The sequence below is a fragment of the Podarcis gaigeae genome (genome assembly GCF_964106915.1).
Source record: "Podarcis gaigeae genome assembly, chromosome: 13".
Lineage (NCBI taxonomy): Eukaryota > Metazoa > Chordata > Lepidosauria > Squamata > Lacertidae > Podarcis > Podarcis gaigeae.
The window spans coordinates 20,570,202-20,591,751 of NC_139689.1; the positions used below are offsets into that span (position 1 = coordinate 20,570,202).

Below are 21,550 nucleotides of genomic sequence, written 5' to 3' on the forward strand. Positions count from 1 at the left end.
TACTGTTTAATATGCCATGCTAGAAGGTGTTCATTTCAGGTAGCTGAACTATCATCTCATTTTCCATTATTTTCCTCATGGTCCATGATAACTGGTGAGTGGACAAAGCAATGGCCTTTTAGGAAGGCCAGTGTCGATCTGTTAGTGAGTTCTGTGCTGTGTGTGTCTCACCCACTGTATTCCACTAACAACATAACCTTTTCCTAAGTCCCTGCTAACATCCATCTTCAACAATCTGGCACCAGCGAGCATGTCTGTGCCCAGGTCAACATACCCATCTATGAAAACAGGCCACCTCCAAGTTTTGAGGGGTTGTGTAATTTGTAATGATTGAAGGGATTGTGTAAAGTGCAGAAGGCTTTGTAACTTTGGTGTGTGTTGTTTCTAATATCCCCTTCAATCCTCTAAACCACCCATTTAAGTGGTGCCGTCCTCTGAAAGTCACCTCCACTCCCCCTTTTGAAGCCTGTTTTAATATTGATGTATTTGACCAAACAGTACTCTTTGTCTGTTAATAAAGAAGAGATCTCTATATTTCAAATGTGTTGCTTCTCATTGTCATTGCTTTGGGCTGCAGTGAGGTAGCAGTGCTCGACTGAGAAACATACAAAAAATCCCACTGTGTAATGATTTGTGAAGAATTGATTCTGGTTGGCACCAGCGCCCTTACTGCCGGTGTTCTCAAGGCTGTATAAGAGGCCATTTCATTCCATTAAAACCAAGAGGTCATTATTATTCCTTATTATACTCAGGTGAGAGTCATAGACTGGTAGTTGAGGGGAAAGTGGCCACTTCTCATTTGAATTTGATCTACTGATATTTATGCATGCTTTAGGTGGTTCTTTGCCTGAACAACTAAACGCACAGGTAAATAAGTGAATAAAAACTGCCACCTCCAGCTTTTGAGACCCTTAGCTATATTACAAATTGAAATGACATCACCCAAAAATAAAATAAGACATCCAAAATAGAGTGAGTCACATGCAAGCACAGACATGCATGCACACACACACAAATACTTTTCCAGCTGAGGGTGTGTGTCACATTTTCATCTGATGTGCATAAAAACAAGTTGTGAAACTTATCCAGTGCCAGAAAATGCACATGTGTCTAGTCCCTTTTGAGCCTGAGACTGAGCCTGAGACGCTAGGCTTAATGGCCCACCACTCCTGGCTGGCTCCTGATGTAGGTTAGAAGAGGAATAGCCGTGCTTTTCCCCCCTAAAAAATGTTTAGGGGTACTCTCATTTTCCTACACATATTGAACTACTGCCCCTCAATGAGACCAAACTTAGATTCACAAAATGTTTAGGGGTATGTGTACCCCTGTGTCCCCCCAGAAAAAAGCACTGGGAATAATTCACTCAGACCCTCCAAGTGCCCCTATTTTCCATGGACAACCCCAGATTTACAGCAGCCGCCCCCGTTTCTGATTTGATCCTGGAATGTTGCACTTTTCCTTAGGACGTTCTTATTTCCATCAGAGAAATGTTGGAGGGTATGCTAATTTCATTTGTTTCATTAGTTATTCCTGTGTTGCACTGAACTAAACAGATCCCTGCTTTTCGCTGGGCCTGAGACTTGATCTTTTGCTAGAAGGAACACAGCAACAACAGATTTTGTTTCCAAAGTGGCTGCAAGAACACTTAATCTGTCAAGTTTTTTATTGTGCACAGAGACTTCCCAATTTAACAGTAATCCCAGCCTGAGGTAAAAGTACATGCAAAGCAAGTTAGAGCCACCTGCCAGAACAGCCTGCGTAAGAACCCAGGGGACAGACCTGCCGACCCCGTACCGCCCAGGCTGCTGCATTAAATATCTTTCGGCCTCAGCAAATCCCTCCCAATCCCAGAGTAAAAAGGGGCTTTATGTTACAAGGATAAAAAAGCTCTTTCATTCCTGGAGATTTAATTTGTTTGAGACAATTAGACGGAGGAACAAAACAGAATCGGAAAGGAGGGGAAATGGGATACATGAGGATCAAATGATGGGCAAGGGATGGGAGAGTGGGGGCAGATGGATAAAATGGGTAAAATGACAAATGTACAAAGATAATTGTCAGGGCTGCCCTGAGCCCCTGACAATAATGTTTAGATCAACCCATTGCGGTGGAGTGGCTAGACTCCACAGGTATGGGAAACTTTTGGCTCATAGAATCATAGAATCATAGAATTGGAAGAGACCACAAGGGCCATCAAGTCCAACCCCCTGCCAAGCAGGAAACACCATCAGAGCACTCCTGACATATGGTTGTCAAGCCTCTGCTTAAAGACCTCCAAAGAAGGAGACTCCACCACACTCCTTGGCAGCAAATTCCACTGTCGAACAGCTCTTACTGTCAGGAAGTTCTTCCTAATGTTTAGGTGGAATCTTCTTTCTTGTAGTTTGGATCCATTGCTCCGTGTCCGCTTCTCTGGAGCAGCAGAAAACAACCTTTCTCCCTCCTCTATGTGACATCCTTTTATATATTTGAACATGGCTCTCTCTGGATACTGTTGGACTCCCACCAACCCTTTGGGGGGGGGCAAAGTTGTTGAGATTTTGGGGCAAAATTGTTTTTGAGCTATTTTTATGGAGAAATGGCAAAAACAACATGGGCTGCCATACGTCAGGATTTTCCTGGACATTTGCTCAGTTCCTGGCCGGATGCTTCCAACAAGTGAAAGTTCTTCCTAGCTTGAAGATACTGTGATAAAAGAAGCTTCAACATCTGGATATTTGCCAGTCCTGGATATGTTACCCAATAAATGTTTATGAGGCTTCTAGTGGAATGTGATAATAGACCATAGTGGACAAAATGGAAAGCAGCCACTGGTGCCGGCAATGGCAGTGTTAGACAAAGAGGTGGAGAATAGGGGTTGGGAGGTTCGTGGGGAAAGGCAGTGGACTGCGGTACTTCTGAGGCTTATTACATTTGAAAAAAGTATTTATTGCCACTAATACAGATTGTCGTTGAAATATACTCAGAGTCGCAAAGTGATCTCATGCTCTTTATTCAGCTCATAGTGGTGAGGAGGAATGAATGAAAGTTCCCTCACAGTATTTGCTTTATATACATTATTTACACAATGGGCTGCACGTGATTGGCTAATTCCGGACTTCTCCTGTAAGCCAATCAGGTTGTGGATTCACTTCCTTCTGGAGCTGGATTGGGTGGCTCCTGCCGACCAATCAGACTGCTGCATTGTGCTAGGACCAATCAGACTGCTGCATTTTGGATCCTATTGTTCTAGGACCAATCAGACTGCTGCAGTTTGGATCCTATTCAACTCAGTACATAACCGTCGCCATCAGGACAGTGAAATGGTTTATTTATCAGCAATGGTTTAATATCCATGTGGCCCTCCATATATTGTTGTTTATATCCTACATATGTTCCATTTCAGGATTGATGTGTGCTGTATTTGTTTCCAACGGCATTGTTACGGCATAGCGTCTTCTAAAATAAATATTTTACACCTCTGTTTTGGCACTGAGGGTCGCTTTTGCAGCCTAGTACCTCCTGTGCCAATGTGCCATCAGCAGCTTGATTTGCGAGACATTTGCTTTTGCTATATGCAACCCATTCCCGGGAGTTTTATACTTAAGACTTAAGCCAGGAACCATAATGACTCAGGAACATCAAGTGGGTAATAACGTTAAAGACGCAGAGGCAGACCAGGGCAGGATAGTCCACTCAAACCCAGGAAAATGCAGGCCTGGCATTTTGCCCGCGTCGCTGCAGGCCCCGTTGCCACGGAGACAGCGTCTCCGGCCATCCCGGGGTCTCTTCCGCCACCTCCCCTCCCTCGCGCACTCATTGGCTGCCAGCCGGGCCGCAGCACGACCGATTGAACGGGGGCCTTGTCCGTCACGGCAACGCGAGGAGTGGGGGCGGGACCTCTCGAGGGCAGGTAAAGCGGGGTAGTTTCCCCGGGGTTGCGAAGGAAAGAGGGAGGCATTTCTAGAGCGGGGTGGTTGGGAGGAAGGCTGAGACCAAGCGGGGCGGAGGCGGCTCCGTTTTTGGGAAGGGAAGTTTAAAAATGTGCGGGAAGAGGGTTGAATTTATCTTTTTGGAACCGAAGGGAATCGGGCTACGCTGGGTGTGTTTGTATTGCGTTTGCGGGAAGTGAGGTTGCGAGGGCTGAGCGAGGTTTAGCTACAAGCCCAGCGGTGGCGGAGGAGGATTTGCGGGTGAAGTGTTGTTGTTGTTGTTTAGTCGTGTCCAACCCCATGGACCAGAGCACGCCAGGCACTCCTGTCTTCCACTGCCTCCCGCAGTTTGGTCAAACTCATGTTGGTAGCTTCAAGAACACTGTCCAACCATCTTGTCCTCTGTCGTCCCCTTCTCCTTGTGCCCTCCATCTTTCTCAACATCAGGGTCTTTTCCAGGGAGCCTTCTCTTCTCATGAGGTGGCCAAAGTATTGGAGCTTCAGCTTCAGGATCTGTCCTTCCAGTGAGCACTCAGGGCTGATTTCCTTAAGAATGGATGCGTTTGATCTTCTTGCAGTCCATGGGACTCTCAAGAGTCTCCTCCAGCACCATACAGTGGTACCTCAGGTTACATACGCTTCAGGTTACACACTCCGCTAACCCAGAAATAGTGCTTCAGGTTAAGAACTTTGCTTCAGAATAAGAAAAGAAATCGGGCTCCGGCGGCGTGGTGGCAGCCGGAGGCCCCATTAGCTAAAGTGGTGCTGCAGGTTAAGAACAGTTTCAGGTTAAGAACAGACCTCTGGAATGAATTAATTACTTAACCTGAGGTACCACTGTAATTCAAAAGCATCAGTTCTTCAGCAATCAGCCGCCTTTATGGTCCAGCTCTCACTTCCATACATCACTACTGGGAAAACCATAGCTTTAACTATATGGACCTTTCTTGGCAAGGTAATGTCTCTGCTTTTAAGATGCGTGTGAAGTAAGTTGGAGATTAAGCTCGTGATGACTATTGCTGCCAAAGAGTTAATGGATGCATCCCTATACGGAAAAGGATAAGGGGAAACCTGTGCGCCCCAAAATTGAAATGTTGTTGGACTCCCATTGTCTCTAACCTTTGGTCTCGCTGGCCGAGGCTGATGGGAGTCGGGGGTCCAACAAAACAGCAAGAGAGCTGCAGGTGCCCCCCCCCCAGTTGTAAACATTGGGATGGCCTTCCTCCTGCACACTCCAGACTCCTTTATTGTTCCTGTAATTCCCCCCCCCCCCCAACTCTGGTGTGGCTTATAGGGACGGAGGAGACTGTATTCTACTCACATCACAATCCCTAGACATGTCTACTAAGGAGTATGCCCTGTTTAATGCAAGGGGGCTTACTCCCAGGGAAGTGGTTATAGGATTGAAGACAGCCAAAGGTGCCCGTCTAGCCCAGTATGGTTAATCCTAGGTGGGCAGCAGGCCACCAAAGGTTTAAGGCAGAAATATGCGAGCCCCCTGCTGCCAGACTCTGGATTTTAACTGAAGAGGCTAAAGTTTGAACACGGGGTCTTCTGTGTGCTCCTACCACTGAGCAGTGTGGGAGCAGGGATGGCATAGATTTATTTATCCTGGGGAAGTTGCACAAGGGCAGTGCAACAACAAAATTAGAGCTACACCCCACCCGGCAACTTTTCTTCTTGTAATAATAAAATTTGAGGGATCCTGTTACAGATCTCATATCTGTTCTGTCCTCCCACACCTACAAAATAGATTTGCTGGAGAATGGATGGAGCTGCCTTCCCCAACCCGACACCTTTCAGGTGTGGAATTGTAGTCCAAAACATCTGAAGTGCACCAGGTTGGGGAAGGCTGGAAGAGAGGCATTGGTCATCTAGAAATTTAAAGTGAGACCATTGGTCCATCTAGTCTGCAGTGATTTGCAACTGGATCTCCAGGGTTTTAGGCAGAAGTTTCCCCCAGCTCTACCTAGAGATGCTGGGGATTGAACCTGGTACCTTTTGCATGCAAAGCTCAGAACCCTACCACTGAGCTATGGTTCCCCACCTAGTCTCTCATGGGTACTGAATACCTATTTAGTAACAGCAGTAGAGGAGAGAGGAATGTAGGCAGGGATTCGTCTCTTTTTCTTATACTCTGGAGAAATATCTATCAATCAATTTATGTGTGGTTTTTTAATTGCAATAGCTCATTCCCTGTGCCTTGTTTTTTTTTATATAAAAAAATACATATCCCAAAATAAAGATTCTTCCAAGAGAGAGCTGAATTCTGTAAGATCATCTTGAACAGGATAAACCATGCAAAAGTTATTCAGTTATTCAGCTGAATAAATAATTTAGTTGTGTTTATTAGGTTGTTATAGGCAAACCTTGTTTGTACCTAATAAAGCCAACAGCAGGCTGGCTTATTTGAGCTGTTGACATTCATGCTGAGTTAAGTGAACTTGCTTCAAGTCCAAATTAGTGCTGTCATATAGTGGGAGCAGGAATGGGGCTTGTGGAATATATGCATGATCACTCAGTAGGAGCTTTGCAAATGAGGGTTGACCTATGAATATGCCCCTTCATTGGCCATTTGGGGCCTTTCAGGACTTTTTAAAGGCAGTACAGCACAATCATGTGTGCCCCGTGGGCTTCTTCTCCACATCCATCTTTGAACAGTTATGGCCTCACTGCAATAGTACCTGCTTTTTAGTTTAAAGAACAGTTTGTGATGCAGAACAGAAAGTTGTGGTGTTTAAATAAAAATTAAGAGTCTTACCAGACATGTGGGAAGCCTGTGATCCTTGGCGATTGTAATCCATCCTTGCCTTAGCTTAACCCTTGAAGCTTGCATTATTTGAAACACAAAAGCTGACAGTGTGGGAATCAATGTGTTTTTTGTTTAACTTTTATTTATACATAAATTTCTGAAATACTAAATCAAGAAAAATCTTCTTGTACATAAAATCAAAGGTTAAAACACAAAAAGGCAGAGATCAGAAGGACATAAAACGTACCAGATGCCATGCTGGAAGCCAGAGTTCACTTTGGACCATGATTGTGCCTATTCAGTTAGCTAAGCCGCCTCCTTATTTGCTGGAATGAACCAAATAAAGAGTTTATTCCCTTCTTTACCAGAAGTCATGATGGGGATTGGACCTGGCATATCGAGTTTGATACCTTCTTCCAGATCATGGAGTATCCTGAGCCCTACTTGAGTGGCATAATGCTCCACAGCACCACAGGCCGGTCCCTCCTGCTAATCTTGATGCTTCCTGGTGCAGTTCCTTCTCCATTTGATGCAGATTCCTTCCTACCTTTTCCCTGCTCCTCACCAAGTAGCCTTAAGGGACGGGTCTGTACCCCCTGCTCTTGTATGTAATGCATCATCTGGAGTGAATTGCTTGGATTTGGGAGCACATGGCTCAATCCTGTGAAATGTAGGGGGGCAAGCAGGTGAGGAATAGAGGGGAGCCTTTTGAAAGTAGGCTTAGCGCTCATTTTGGAACATTTTTCATGGCCCCAAGGTGTTAAGAGACAGAAATAAAATTCCAAAGGTCATCTCTTGATCAGGTCAGGCTATTTTGCAGGGGCAGAAGAATGTATGAGATCTGTTTTAATGTTTGATGACATTAGCATTTTGCCCTGTAAGGCAGCATAGGTAACAATATAGTGCTTTGATTGTTCAAAGTGCTGCACATACTTCTTGTAATTGATAACGTAATCTTAAGGTAGGCCAGTATTATTAATGGAGGCGTTGGGGCTGGCCTAATGCCATTTTGTTGATGCCGTGGCAAAGGCAAGATTTGATCCAAGGGACTTCCTGGTCCATTAGCCTCTTAGCCTGCCACACTTTAGCATCTTTATCACTCCAAATTAAACTGCAGCAGTGATATGTGAAGAGAAGGGGTGTGGAGGCCAAAGTATGTATGAGGATTTGAGAAAGAAAGCGAGATAGCAGCAGAGAGAGTAAGCGAGGCCTGGTGGGATCCCTCTGAATCCTGATGGTCTTAAATAGTGTGTGCATGTGTGTCTTACTGTGTCTTCCTTGTGCTTTCTATGCAGCCATGACAGCAGCAGGAAGCGGCAATGGTTTTGGCACCACAGCTTGGTGGGGCTTTTCTCCAGCACTTGACCTACAGGCCACATGTAGGTACCACTTCTTCCATAAATATAACCCCTGCAACTTTGCTTGCCTGCTTTTTTGTTTTTTAAGCAACATCATTATTTTTATTTTTAGTTTGCCTGCTTTATTGTGAAATGGGATCTTCTCGTTTCACAGGTTGCGTGAGGAGTTTGAAACTGCTTCAGCTGATCAAATGCACCCTGTTTTGTTGTAGGCTCAATACTGAGGCACAGGTGCCTTCTGAGAGTAGAAGCATCTCTCAATCCACTGATACCTTCCCGGCTGCTTGGGGGCTTTCAACAGCACCTCTGTGCAGCTACCCAAAAGGCATATTATTTCCCTGCTGGGGAGATTTGGTTTAAACAGAAAACTTTCAGCCAGTGCTGGAATATATCCACGGTGTTCCTTCTGTGATTCTGTTGTAATTTGGTGCAGAATCTGAGCTCCTGAGAATGGCAGCTTCTATCTGAACTTTTTAAAAAGCTGAGTTTCTCGATTTCTGGATGTAAAGCTACGTTCAGGCAGACAAAAATACTCTAGCTGGACATTCTGTGCTTTTCTAGGGTCTCTCCTCATAGCTTGCAGCTTTGTTCTTCTGCTTCGGGTGCCTTCAGACATGCATAATTCTAGTGATGAGCCTGCTCTGAGAAGTGCAATTGCCCACATTTCAGACACACATCTTGTTCACTGGATCAAGTTCAGGAAAAAGCCATTTTTCTTTTTTGCAGCTGAAGCTGAATTTGCGCAGCTCTGGTTGGTTGGCCCTTGCATCCGTCATGAACCCACAGAGCTTTGTTTCTTATCAGCAGAGGTTTAGTGTAGGAAGTCCTTTACAAATGGAAAAACAAACAGCGTCCCTGAAGTATTCAGAACCATGTCACTTATCAAAGGGGCAATGAAGGCTGGGGGGGGGGGGAGCAGAGCTTGCCTAACAACCAAAAAGCCCATCGTTATCTTCATATCCTGATTTCCCAACAGGATTGGTTCCCACGGTCCCTTTCAATTAAACTTTGGGCATATCAACAATATACTAGGATATGGTCCGACGTCTGAAAGCCCTTCATAGAATTGGGTAGAAATAAACGTATATATAAATGGACTCTGCATTGGCTGATTGTAAAGATGTCAACCCACAGAAATAGCTCTCCTATTGAACTGCAGAGCTTTCTAGCTGTTTTCCTTCCCATCAGCCATCTCTGTGTTCCTTGCGGCAAATTCCAAAGTTTGTAAAAACAAGACTTCAGTGCCGGGTTCTGGGGAACACTAATAAATTCTGCACGTTTATTTTGCACTTTTTAACAAAATAATTCTAGTAGGAAAATAGGATTTACCATGGCTGTGCAACATGTAGAGCCATTTCACTTTCCCAACAGGTCTGGAGGCCTCTATGGAACATCTGCAGCTGTCCCAGGATGGTATTCCCGAACTGAACATCCTGCTAGTGGGATCAGTAGACGGCCGTCATATCCTCAAGACAATGAGTCAGGCGCACCGGTGGCCACGACGGAAAATCAATGTGTGTAACTTGCCTCCTGCCACAGATTTCCATGTTGTCTTGAGCTGCTGTTAACTGGACAGCCCTTCCCTGGTCTTAGCCAAGCTTTGCGTGTCTCTTGCCTAGATAGATCTTACTTAAAACCTTAAAATTAAATTCTCATTATCTATGCTTGTTTAATAACAGGACAGCAGAATGGGGCAGATTCCAAAGGCTGTGAGTCGGGTGGGAAAACAGGCTTGTCTGCATTTCCTGCTTGAGCAACATCACTACAAATGCAGAATCCGATGTCTGTATCTATTTGCTACATTTATATACAGTGGTACCTTGGTTTAAGAACAGCTTAGTTTATGAACAACTTGGATTAAGAACGCCTCAAACCTGGAAGTAGGTGTTTTGGTCTGTGAACTTTGCCCTGGAAGCAGAACATGTTTCACTTCCTGTTGAGTGTCTTCCATTTGTAAATTGAGCCCCCCGCTGCTATGGGAAAGCACGCCTTGGTTTAAGAATGCTTCGGTTTAAGAACAGACTTCCGGAACGGATTAAGTTCGTAAACCAAGGTACCACTGTACCACCTACTTGAGAAATTTGGCAGATAGGTGGTACAGTGGTACCTTGGTTTAGGAATGGAATCCGTTCCGGAAGTCTGTTCTTGAACCGAAGCATTCTTAAACCAAGGCATGCTTTCCCATAGCAGCGGGGGACTTATATTTTTATAATAATATAACTTCCAAACTAAGAGATGCAATACAAAAGGATACAGCAGCAACCTTGCTGAAGCTATGCAGGCCTAGGTTCTGGTTAGTGTCTGTGCAGGGAGACTAACAGGGAAGCCTGTGCGTATTGTGCCTTGGTTTCTGTGATGAAGGAAAGGCAACTTATCAAGGGTAATAAATAAATGTACCTTTTTGGGGGGGTAAATGGATTTCAAAACTGGCAGGACCACCAGGGTTGGATTCAGCTTGGGGGAGGGGGCACCTCTCATCCACTGCTGCTGGCTCCGCCCACAGTGAGAAGTCAGGTTACAGGGAACCAGGCAGAGGGCCCTCCCATCAGATGTCAAGGAAATAAACAACTACCTGACTTTTAGAAGACATCTGAAGGCAGCCCTGTTTAAGGAGGTTTTTCATGTTTGATGTTTTATTGTGCTTTTAATATTCTGTTGGGAGCCACCCAGAGTGGGCGGGCTATTTGTTGTTGTTGTTGTTGTTGTTACATGCTTGATGTTGACCCTGGAAGGGCAGAGTCATCTCTGTTGGGAAGGACCTTGTCTCTCTTCCAGCAACTGCCTCCCTAAAGAGCCCAATCTCAGACACTGCAACGAAGCAAAGGGCCTGGGAAGAAGTTCCCATCCTTTTTGCTTTCTTCGCTTTGCGGAAGGAGAGGTTTCTCTGTTGAGCAGGGTCGGAGGAGCTGGCACTCTTGGGTTCCCTTTCCAACAGTGACTCAGGCTGCCCATGTGATGAAGTGATGCTGGCGCTCTGCCCCCTTTCCCAGAAACGTGTGGCAACATTAATTCATTCCTGTCAATGTGAGGAGCCTGGCAGGGACGCGTTGGCAGCTGCCCATCAACGAGAGCCCCTCAGCTCAGCATGGTCAGCTCAGATGTCCCATGAAGGCCATGGACTGACACGTGTGAGGGAGGTGTGAAGTTCAGGAAGAGCATGGAGGTGGGGGGGGGGGAGATGACAATTAACAGAAACAGCATCAATTCAGCCCCTTCCCCTGTAGCAACTCCTACCAGACAACATTCACCAGCACGTTCCCCTTGCGACCTTCCTTCATCACGAGGAGATGAATCAGCTGCAATGTGTCTCACAGCCAGCATTTTGGAGTGTCACTTCATAACAAGAGGACTTTTTTGTTATCAAGGAGAGAGGAAGGAATGGGAGTAGGGCCAGGAAAGAAAGTGGAGGGGGGTATCAAATTTTCAGTTTGGGGCTCAGGATTTCTAGGAGCTTTTCTGGCACTCTTGGGTTCCTTGGGAAAGCCAGGAGGTGCAGGCTAGGGAGATGGAAGAACTCCTAGAATCTTTGCAAGGTGAGCCAATTCATTTCAAGCTAGGATGTAGGAAATTCAGGAAGTTGAGCCTCCTGGGATAGAGAAGATCTACTGAGAGAATAACGTACTGTACAGTGGTACCTCGGGTTACATACACTTCAGGTTACATACACTTCCGGTTACAGACTCTGCTAACCCAGAAATATTACCTCGGGTTAAGAACTTTGCTTCAGGATGAGAACAGAAATCGTGCTTTGGCGGTGCGGCAGCAGCAGGAGGCCCCATTAGCTAAAGTGGTGCTTCAGGTTAAGAACAGTTTCAGGTTAAGAACAGACCTCCGGAACAAATTAAGTACTTAACCCGAGGTACCACTATATTGAGTTAGAGCTGGAGAGTTGGAACCAGGACACCTTACTATTTATCCGTGTTAGACGATTCCAGTATGCTTCCAGGGACAGTGCTGCCGGTTTCTCGGGATGAGAGCATGCTGGAGATCTATAATACCTTTGTGTAATTTCCTTTAGTTACAAATATGCGGGCAGAACTATCAGTGACCCGCAGGGGAGCAGATCTGCTTTCCTGCATCTCACCCCTCAAGAATGAAGTTGCACTCCAAAGTTTCTTCAGTCAGCTCCCAGCTATCTCTTGCTGTTCTGTTTGTTGACATTTTCTATTTCTCACACATACCTGCCCTTACCCTCCAGCCCTGATAGGTATTTCATGACAAACCACAGAGAGATTCCCCACCTATCAAGAGACCACCTTCTGGTCATTGGTCCCCATTGATTTAAATCTTAACCAGCCATTCTGGACTGTAATCATCAATCTGCCAAACAGAAGACTGGAGGACTGGCAGGAGTAACATTACATGTACCGTATACTGTATATACACTAATGCCTAGGAAGGACAGGACAATAAACCTCTTGTTTCTTGAGGGTGTTTTGGTTAGCTAGCCAGACAGAGAGTTATTTTGAACTTGAAAGTGCCCTCATTTTCATTGTGACATTTTGGGCGGCTCTAGTTGGCTCCAATAAATTGCCCTGCTGTTACTGTTGGGTTTGATGTGGATAGGCTTTTCTGACTCAGTAAGTTTTCACTCACATTTGGAATATTAGACAAAGCCTTAAGGGTTGAAAGAAAATGGAGGAAACGGTAGAACTTGAATGATGAAAAGTATATTCAAGACAGGGCACCTCCTTGTCTTCTGTGCAGCTCTGATAGTTAGGATTTCTTGCAGGAAGTGTCCTAGCCTGTCCCACCTCTGCCAAAATCGGGTAGCAGGGCACATGCATTGCAGGCAGAAGGTGGTAGGGACAGAAAAGATGGAGTTTGACTTGAAACTCTGGAGATTGGCTGTTAGTCAGAGAATACTAGGCTAGATGGTCCAATTGTCCGACTCATAATTTATGACAGCATCTTAAGATTCATTTTCACAGGAAACCTATGGAACTTCAGATTGTTAAGGGTGCTGGGAATTGTAGCTCTATGAGGGGCCAACTACAGTTCCCAGGATTCTTTGGGGGGGGCGTTACGTGTTTTAGATGTCTAGTATGGCTGTGATCTTGAGGAGAGCTGTTTAAACTAAAGCCTGCCCTCCTCACTGTTTGTCTCCTTTGCTCAGTTCTACGTACTGGAGAACAATCTGGAAGCCCTGGGTCGGCAGCTGCTGTTTCTGAGTCTGGCTGTGGAGCCTCTAGAGAAGATGGGGCTGCAAGGTGAAGGCAGATGAAATGCTCCCTCGCCATCTCCATTCCTTCCCTGGGTTCCCAGGGCTTCTGGCCCCTTGTTTACTGGGGTCTCTGGGAGGCTGAAGCCCTTCTGAAAGGTAACAAGCCCTGTCTCTTTTTCCCTCCCACCAACCAAGAGAAAAGTGAGACCTTCTTGGAGCTGATGGGGAACACACTGCTCCGAGGCCAAACAGCTGCTTATCTGCAGGAGAAGGCAAACCTCTTCATCCGCTATGTCACAGACCCTGATTTCCAGCAAGCTCATCTGCCCCTCCTTGACTTGTCTGCCCTCAAGGTAAAATGCAAGTTAATTCAGCAGGAGCGATGGAGCCATGATTGATGTGCTGTCATTGCCATGATGGGCTCGGCAGGACTCCAGTTATTGTTAGCTGCTATTCCAGAGGATCCTGGAATTACTGCTCCGGTTATTCACTCGCTTTTCCTCTTTGCTTGACAGTTCAAGGAGAGGGACCAGTTGGAGGCCATCTTCAAGTTCTGGCGGAATCCCGACCCGCAGACTTTCCAGATCAAGCAGCTCTGGGATCTGCGACTCCGGCAGTACCTGGGGGCCCGCTATGACTCTCGCCGCGGGGTGTGCGACTGGGACCTTAATATGAAGCTGCATGAACATGGGGTGCGTAAGTGAAACGAAGGCGGTCGTGTTGGGCTTGCAAACCCCTCTGGCTCAGCTTGGGGCTGCTGGGCTACAGAGGGAGTTGGGCTACTCTGGGAGTTACCATCTTTCTACAGTTGTGGCATTCTTTCCCCTCCTAGGCTAAGGTGATAAACTTCCGTGAGTTTTACCGGTGGCGGGACACAGGCATGGCCTTTGAAATGCGGGAAGCCCCCTATGACACCCCCAACAAGACCTTGGCATCTGGCCGCCTCCTCAGACATGTGAGCCACCTCACTTTCTTGAGATTGGTTGTGCTAGGCCAGGAACTCGGAGGACTATCCTGTCATCCCTGACTAAATTAGCTGAAGCTTATGCGAGTTAAGAGTCCAGCACACTGGCTACACTTGGGCCTATTTTTGTGGGGTGGCAGGAGAATATACCGTAAGCCTATTCTTAGACAGGGTTACCACCCCTTCTGTGCCCCCCTTTCATTACCATTTTTAATAATTCCCCTCTTCCTTTAAGGAGCTCAAGTCGGTACAGGATGATTCCCCTTTCCCCTTTAGTTACATCAACCCTGTGAGATAGATTAGACTGAGAGAGAATGGCTGTCTCAGAATCGCAAAGCAAGTTTGATGGCTAGGCAGTGATTTGAACCCAAGTACACCCCGTCCAACGCGCTAACCACTGCACTGCACTGCCTCCTGTTACCTCAACAGCATGGGGGAGCCACACTGTAGCTTCTGTCATCCTTTTGCAATAGCATGAGAAGCAGAGAGGTGTGTGTCTAATCTGCAACTACCCATTCATGATTCCTTGAAATGATTTGATTATTTTAATCTGCTTTTGCAGGTAGGTCTTGGGATGCAGGTTCTAGTTGCAGCAGGTGCAGTCCTACTAAGGGAGTAGGTCAGTTTTTAGACTGCTCTTTCCTTCTAGGGCTAATACAAAATACATGTTTTTTGTCCTCCTGGATTCTGTGTCCTTTTTCCTCTCCCATCCAGTTTGTGAGCACTGTCATGCAGGATGAAAATGCACCCATAATTTTGGCAGTCCATAGCCATCCTCTGATGAAGTGTTGATTCTTGGGAACCCAACAGTTTCCACCTCTTGTCTGCAGTTACCGGTTCTCACGCTGCTGAGAACAGAACTTCATCTTATGAGCGAAACACCAGTTCCGTGTTTGGGAAAGCTAACCAAGGGAGAATTAGTGGATAGGAAAAGGGGGGCTAGCCCTTCTGCCTGCCAATTCTTCCCTTTAAATCCTGCCCCCCCTTCCTGGAAATCTTTGTAATTGCTTTCCCCCAGCAGGACTCTTAAACTGGTGGGCTACCAGCTGTGGGCAAAAATGACGTATATACTGATTCAGACTTCTTGCCTCTCAGAAAGGGGAACGAATACCAGCACGGGGATATTGGGGAGACATAGCCACAGGCCCCTACATCATTTTTGGGATTGAGGCAGAAGATCCCAGCCTGCTGAAAACGACCAATGGCATCCCCAGTAAGGTGAGTGTGGCTACCTTTTTGCCGGGCATCAGAAAAGCAACGGTGGTTTTGCAAGGAGAAGAGGGTTGATAAACAAGAAGACGATGACTTTTTGAAAGCTGGAGTGAAAACGGATTTCTCTACTGCCTCCTTCAGCCTTTGCTCCTTGTTGGATTCCTTTGCAGCCTTCCGATTGAATACTGCCCTTTTTGCCTCTTCCTCGTGCCTTAAGAGGTTCATCCACTCCATTTTCGTAGACAAACACTGTATATGTTGATCTGCTTAGATGTTTGTTTAGTGCGCTATTTAACCTGGACTTTCCCTTTCTGCGGAAAATCCAGCAAGTTGAAAAGCTCTGAAAACTGTTCCAAAAAAGTGGGGGAAGTAGTTTTGTGACTGACAGAAATGCTGGCCAATGGGAACTGCTCAAAGCATATTTCTCCGGAACGTGCTCATGGAGGGGAGGTCGTTTGTCTATCCCAGGGGTTGTCAACCTTTTTATACCTACCGCCCACTAATGCGTCTTTCTTGATGGTAAAATGTCCTTACCGCCCACCAGTTCTTGATGGGAAGTGGATTCAGCTTGTGCCGTAGAACCCCCTACCGCCCACCTGGAATCCCGAAACGCCCACTAGTGGGCGGTAGGGACCAGGTTGACAACCCCTGGTCTATCCAAAAAAATGCAGGCCATGTATGGCATAAGGAGGATGTAGAGAAGCTAAAAATAAAATGAGGTTCAAGGGACTTGAATTCAAAGACGAGAAAAGAGGGACTCAAATAAAAACAGATTCCGGTCTTCTTCTTTCTCTCCACAGAGTGCCCAGGAAATCTCCTTGCACAATGTCACTGCCCTGTTGTATGAACTCAGCTATAACACCCGCTATGACCCAGCAGCATCCTCTGACGAGGAGGGAATTAGTGGCAACTTGCAGGGGGCCGGTGACCATTCCAAGCTGGGTGTTAACGGTGGTGAGTAGTCAACAGGTTGATTGCCCATCATGCTATAAACCTTGGTTGAGTCAGACGTGCATCAGCAGGAAAGGGCCACAGACTTGCACAGATAGTTTGGAGCAGACATTTAGAAAGCTTTCCCCCCAGAATCCTGGCTTGTTATGTTGTCTGGAGAAAGAATCATGGCTTCTTAACCTGGCTTATTAAACCAGAATTATAAATCACAACCCCTTGCAAGGGTGCCTTGGCCATCTGAGTTCTGGGGGAAGTGAAACTTTAAAAACTGCTGAAGTAAAAGAGGGGAGGGGGCATGTGAGCCTGAGGCTTGTGCTGGTTTGTTCCTGCCCTGTGCATGTCTCTCCAAAACATGGTTTCATCTGACATACAAACTGGCTCAGGCATTGCTCTCGGTTTAAGGGACTGTGAAGGGTCTTTTCCATTCCTCTCTTGGGCCAGAGGGTTCCGCAATACGCCAGTGAGTGATGGCTTGTTGGCTTGACTCGATTTTGATCTTCCCTCCGCCCCAAGAGTTCAGGGCTAGTTACAAAATGTTTATACGATTCACTGACCCTTAAAAGCCTCGCAGTCTTGCAGCATCAGATTAATAGGCCCAGGGGAGAAGAGCGGGTGAGCAAACAGATTAATACAACATAAAGTGTTGAGTGAGATCCTTTCCAGATGTTCCAGCGGCAGGCCTCATCTACGCCAGTTCTTTGGAGCAAGAGCAGTTTGAGCAGCCACTTGGGAGTAAGAGGGTCAACATCAGTGGGATTAGAACTTTCCCCTTCCAATTCCTCATGCAGCACTTTAAACCATAGACATACAGTATGCAGTTTCACAACCCTTCTTGTTTTCTGAGGAGGCAGCCGAATGTATGTTTTGCATATAGAAACTCCTAGATTCAGTCCCTTTCATCTGCAGTGGAAAGGCTATCAGATAGCTGAGCTAAGAAGACTTATCTGAGTCTTTGGAGAGCCACTGCCCATCAGAATAGGCATTTGTGAGTTAGATGGACCAGTGGCCTGACTATATAAAGCAAGTTCATATGTGCTTGTGCCTACGTATCTCTACATCACTGATTTTTTTAAAAACGGAAGATGGGGTGTGTGAGCGAGAGTGTGACCTAGATAGATCAAAATAATAAATGCATTTTGAGACTATTACCCTCCAGTATCCTGGACCGCTTGTCTCTATTTCTATACTCTCTGCTGAGTTGCAGAAAAAAATTCTCTGTTTCTAGCCACGTTCCCTGTCTGCAAAATATATATCTGCTCCTTTCCCTGCCTTCTCTTGCGTTGGCCTTGTTGTTTCTCAGCCTGGCTTTTTCTCTCTTCCCTGTGCGGCGCGTTTCCTATGCTGCAGGTCCTCCTTCCGTAGAAGATGCCAGAGTCTGCTTCTTGCCTCTCAACTGCCTCCCTGAGCTCCACTACAAAGGCAAATACCAACAACTCTTCAATCTCATATTCGTCTCTTGCAGGTAGGAATGGGCTGAGGGCACGGGACTGCTGGGTTGGAGGCATGGGGAAGAGAATATTGCAAGAGTCTGGACTCTTGGGTTCCCTGCCAAGAAGTAGGAAGCAGCTAATAGGGTTGGGAGGCAGGACATGGTTTATCTAGTTGCAAGGATGTTGGCCTATCTAGACTGGTGACATCATCAAAGCTTATAATTCCCTCACTTTGAATACAAGCCTGTCCGGTGCATAGGGTTGTATCCAACCCATTGAAATGAATGGACCTAAACTAGTCGTGGCCATTAATTTCAATTGGGGTACATTGAGCAGAACTAGCATTGGGTGCAATCTAATATAGTGCTTGGCTGTTGTGTAGCAAATGGAGTGCCATTTCCCCCAAAGGTACTTCCCAGTTTAGAACACAAAACAAGATTTTTGCGAGGGTCTGTGCATCCCTGGTCAGCATTTAGCAGGCCAGCCACCTATGGCCCGCACCCTTTGTTGGTGCACACACAAAGGTATCTAATATTAGCCCTTTACCCTTAATGGGACTCGCTCATTTCTGTGAGTTAGTGACCAGACCACACAACCAGGTTTGGGGAGTTACTTCTGCATTGAGGCCAACTCTCTTAGGGCGCTACCAATTGACCTCTTCTTTATGCTGATTTGCTTGTGGCGAGGTTAGGTGGCGTTGCATCAAAGCAAGTGTTATCCCACACCGAGAGCCAGTGTGGTGTAGTGGTTAAGAGCTGTGGACTTGTAATCTGGGGAACCGGGTTCGCGTCTCCGCTCCTCCACATGCAGCTGCTGGGTGACCTTGGGCCAGTCACACTTCTTTGAAGTCTCTCAGCCCCACTCACCTCACAGAGTGTTTGTTGTGGGGGAGGAGGGGAAAGAAGATTGTTAGCCGCTTTGAGACTCCTTCGGGTAGCGATAAAGCGGGATATCAAATCCGAACTCCTCCCCCCCCCCTTCTTCTTCTTCTTCTCCTTCTCTCTGGTGCATTTTCCTGTCACTTTCTTTATCACTTTTGGGGAAGTGGGCTTATTCCTCAAGAGCTCCCAATCAATTATAATTGCGCCACCTGAATTTGCCATCTGAAAATAGCAGCCATCTGGAAGTCTCTATGGGCTGTCTCCAGTCTGTCAGTGCTTTGCAGAAGGGATCAAGCACACATTGGCCCTTGAGGTGAGCACCTTTAAGGTGGATCAGAGGGCTCTGTTGCCCTAGCACTACAAGTTCACTTTTTATTTTTAAAAATGAACTTCTTGCAGTCTGGAAAGTGACAAGGAAATGCACTGGAAAACGTGGGATGGACAAATGATTCATGCAAAGACATATAAACACCTGACAAACAAATGAAGATGAATGCTCATTGTAATATGATCACCCTGCAAATAAATCAGAATGATGGCTAAGCAAAAAGACTGGGTATAAGCTAATCGCCTACATTTTGTCAAATGAAGTACATGCCGTTAAAACTCACCATTACTTATTCCAAATTGTGTAGAGGGCAGTTTGCCATCACTAGACTGGACAGCAAAGTGGGTGGGTCCTCAGTCTCTTATCTCTACGGTCACCACTTCCTCCTTGCTTGTCTTTTGTAGCATGGTGCATGTCCTAAAACCAAATGTCAATCTGATTGCAGCCCCAAAAGCCACTCTTATTGTTGAGCTGACAAAGTGAGTATTCTTTTCCGCATCCTCTCTTGGGAAGCTGGCCCGCTATGGATGTGTGCACATTTGTTCATTAGAGCATGTTGGAAGTCACAGTTTTTCCTGGTACTGTATCTTCCCCTAGCTGTTCACATCAGCACAGCTTCATTAGTGTCAGATTCATTTCAGTTTGTGTGCACATCAGGGGGTGTTCATAGGGGATGCTAGCCAATTGGGAGATTTGGGAGTACTAAAATAAATTACCGGGAGTGATCCAGTGGGATGCATTGGTTCCTTCTGAATGGAGCAGGCTGGTACAGACAAGGGCCAGAACCACCTTGGGAGGGCTGTGGGGCCTAATTAAACAGAGCAGCTCATTAGCCAGGGTGTTTAATGGGAACCAGGACCCCTGGGTTCCCCACACCCCATACTCATCTGTCCACTTGTTCTTTTCACAGCTTCCTGCCTGACCTCCACAAGGAGCAGGTCTCTGGGTTCTCCTCTCAAGTAGCCAAACAAGTGGCTGAGGCAGGATTTGTTCCAGTCCAAGCAGCAGACAAGAAACCCTTCTCCTTGTTCCAGCTTGGGCATCAGGAGGCTGGAGAGATCTGTAATGAGGTCCCTGCGCTCGAGATGACAGCGCCTGGTCCCTGAGGTTCCCCCTCTGTACCCTGGTTTCCTTTATAACCATTATTTTTAAAAGAAAAATATTTAGTTTCAGACGAGAGTTTCTTGTGGAATCGGTACAGCTCAGTCACACAAACTTTTCTTTTCTTTTTTACATTTAACCTTGCTGTGGAAAATCCAAGAAGTAAAAACGACGCATTATGCATGCACAGTCAGTGCTAATATAGAATCTCATCAGTGTTTGGGGTTTTTTTGTGGGCCAGTTGTCCTGCATTTCAGTGGTTGCTCTTGGGGACCCCTGCTTTCGTTTGCTCCTTAGCTGAGCTGTTTCCTTTCCAGCGACTCCCCAATACCAGAAAAGTTCATTTCTGCCCATTGCTGTGTCTTGGTGGGATTTTTGATATAAAAATAAAAATATATATTTTAAAGGGTTGTCTTGCACAAGTCCTCTTTATCAGAATTTTGATATTTTGTTGCTGCTGAGGTCTGTGAGGCTGGGGAGAGGCGTTTAAGATGAAACTTCAAGAAATAACAGTCCTAGGCTGTGAAACTCCCTGGCTGAGGGGAACAGGCCAGTGATGTAGCGTGGGGGGTGCAGGGGGCGCCCGGCCGCACCGGACGCAACATCAGGGGGTTAGGGTTAGGGGGTGCAAATCCATGGGCTAGGGGGCGCAAATCCACGGGTTAGGGGGTGCAAATTACTTGCCTTGCCCCGGGTGCTGACAACCCACGCTACGCCACTGGAACAGGCACCTCAGTTTTTGTTTGTTTCTTTGTTCTGCTGGCACCTTATTATTTTTTTTACTGTCGCTGGCTTAGTTGTGGACTCAAGTGGGGAACTGAAGATGCTTGCTTGTGCTACCTTTATTTGTCCTAAAGAGATCACCCTACTTCCAGATACTGAAAATCCTGTAATAGGGACCAGTCCAAGGTGCCAGAGATCCCCTGGAGGGAGGGGCAAACTCTGTCCTCTCCCATTCAATTACTCACAAACAAGGTAACAAAATATCCTTAAAGTAGTGACTGGTGGTGGGCAGGTGGGACATAGGGGACAGAGCTGGTGTTTCTCTGCAAACAAGAAAGGAGCCAGAGCAAAAAAGAAAAAATACAACTTTGTAATCTGACATTCAGGGTTTGTAGGCAAATCTTAGGTAGGTGTGATGACCTTGGTGGAGGACCTTGCTTGAAAGGAAATGCATGGAGAATTCTAGGTTGACACTTAGGCTCATGTTAATCTGTGCAGGATTGCAGCTGTAGATTGTGACCTGCTTTGCAACTTGGCTGTGGAATTAACTCCACCCTTCCCAGCCAATCAGACAGTGAAGGATGGAGGGCAGCAGGCAAAGTTGTACTTTGGGGACTTATTTTTTATTCATCGGAGGCAGAATTTATATGTGCACTCTTAAGCTTATGCATAGGCATAGAGAGTGTTGTAACCCAGAGAAAGAGATAGTGTTCTCTCAGTCTTGGTCTCATCAGCTCCCAGAAGAGAGCAGTGTTGTGCCTCCGCTTCCTTTTTC

General features: G+C 46.3%; 1 protein-coding gene across 13 annotated transcripts; it reads left to right on the top strand.

Annotated features, from left to right (window-relative positions):
- The first annotated feature begins 1,970 nt into the window (after positions 1 to 1,970).
- DNAAF3 (dynein axonemal assembly factor 3) lies at positions 1,971 to 20,458 on the top strand. Of its 13 annotated transcripts, none has more exons than XM_083707913.1 (12): positions 1,971 to 1,990; positions 7,959 to 8,042; positions 9,393 to 9,535; positions 13,138 to 13,231; positions 13,381 to 13,538; positions 13,701 to 13,877; positions 14,018 to 14,140; positions 15,245 to 15,367; positions 16,162 to 16,315; positions 17,660 to 17,774; positions 19,356 to 19,430; positions 19,862 to 20,458. In XM_083707913.1, exons 1-12 carry the CDS (start codon positions 1,984 to 1,986, stop codon positions 20,055 to 20,057), a joined length of 1,449 nt encoding a protein of 482 aa, XP_083564039.1. In that variant the 5' UTR covers positions 1,971 to 1,983; the 3' UTR covers positions 20,058 to 20,458. The 13 variants fall into 13 exon arrangements, with proteins under 13 accessions (XP_083564039.1, XP_083564034.1, XP_083564040.1 ...); XM_083707908.1 differs by lacking the exon at positions 1,971 to 1,990 and adding an exon at positions 3,592 to 3,892; XM_083707910.1 differs by lacking the exon at positions 1,971 to 1,990 and adding an exon at positions 3,759 to 3,892 and having other exon boundaries at positions 9,371 to 9,535.
- The last annotated feature ends 1,092 nt before the right edge of the window (positions 20,459 to 21,550 follow it).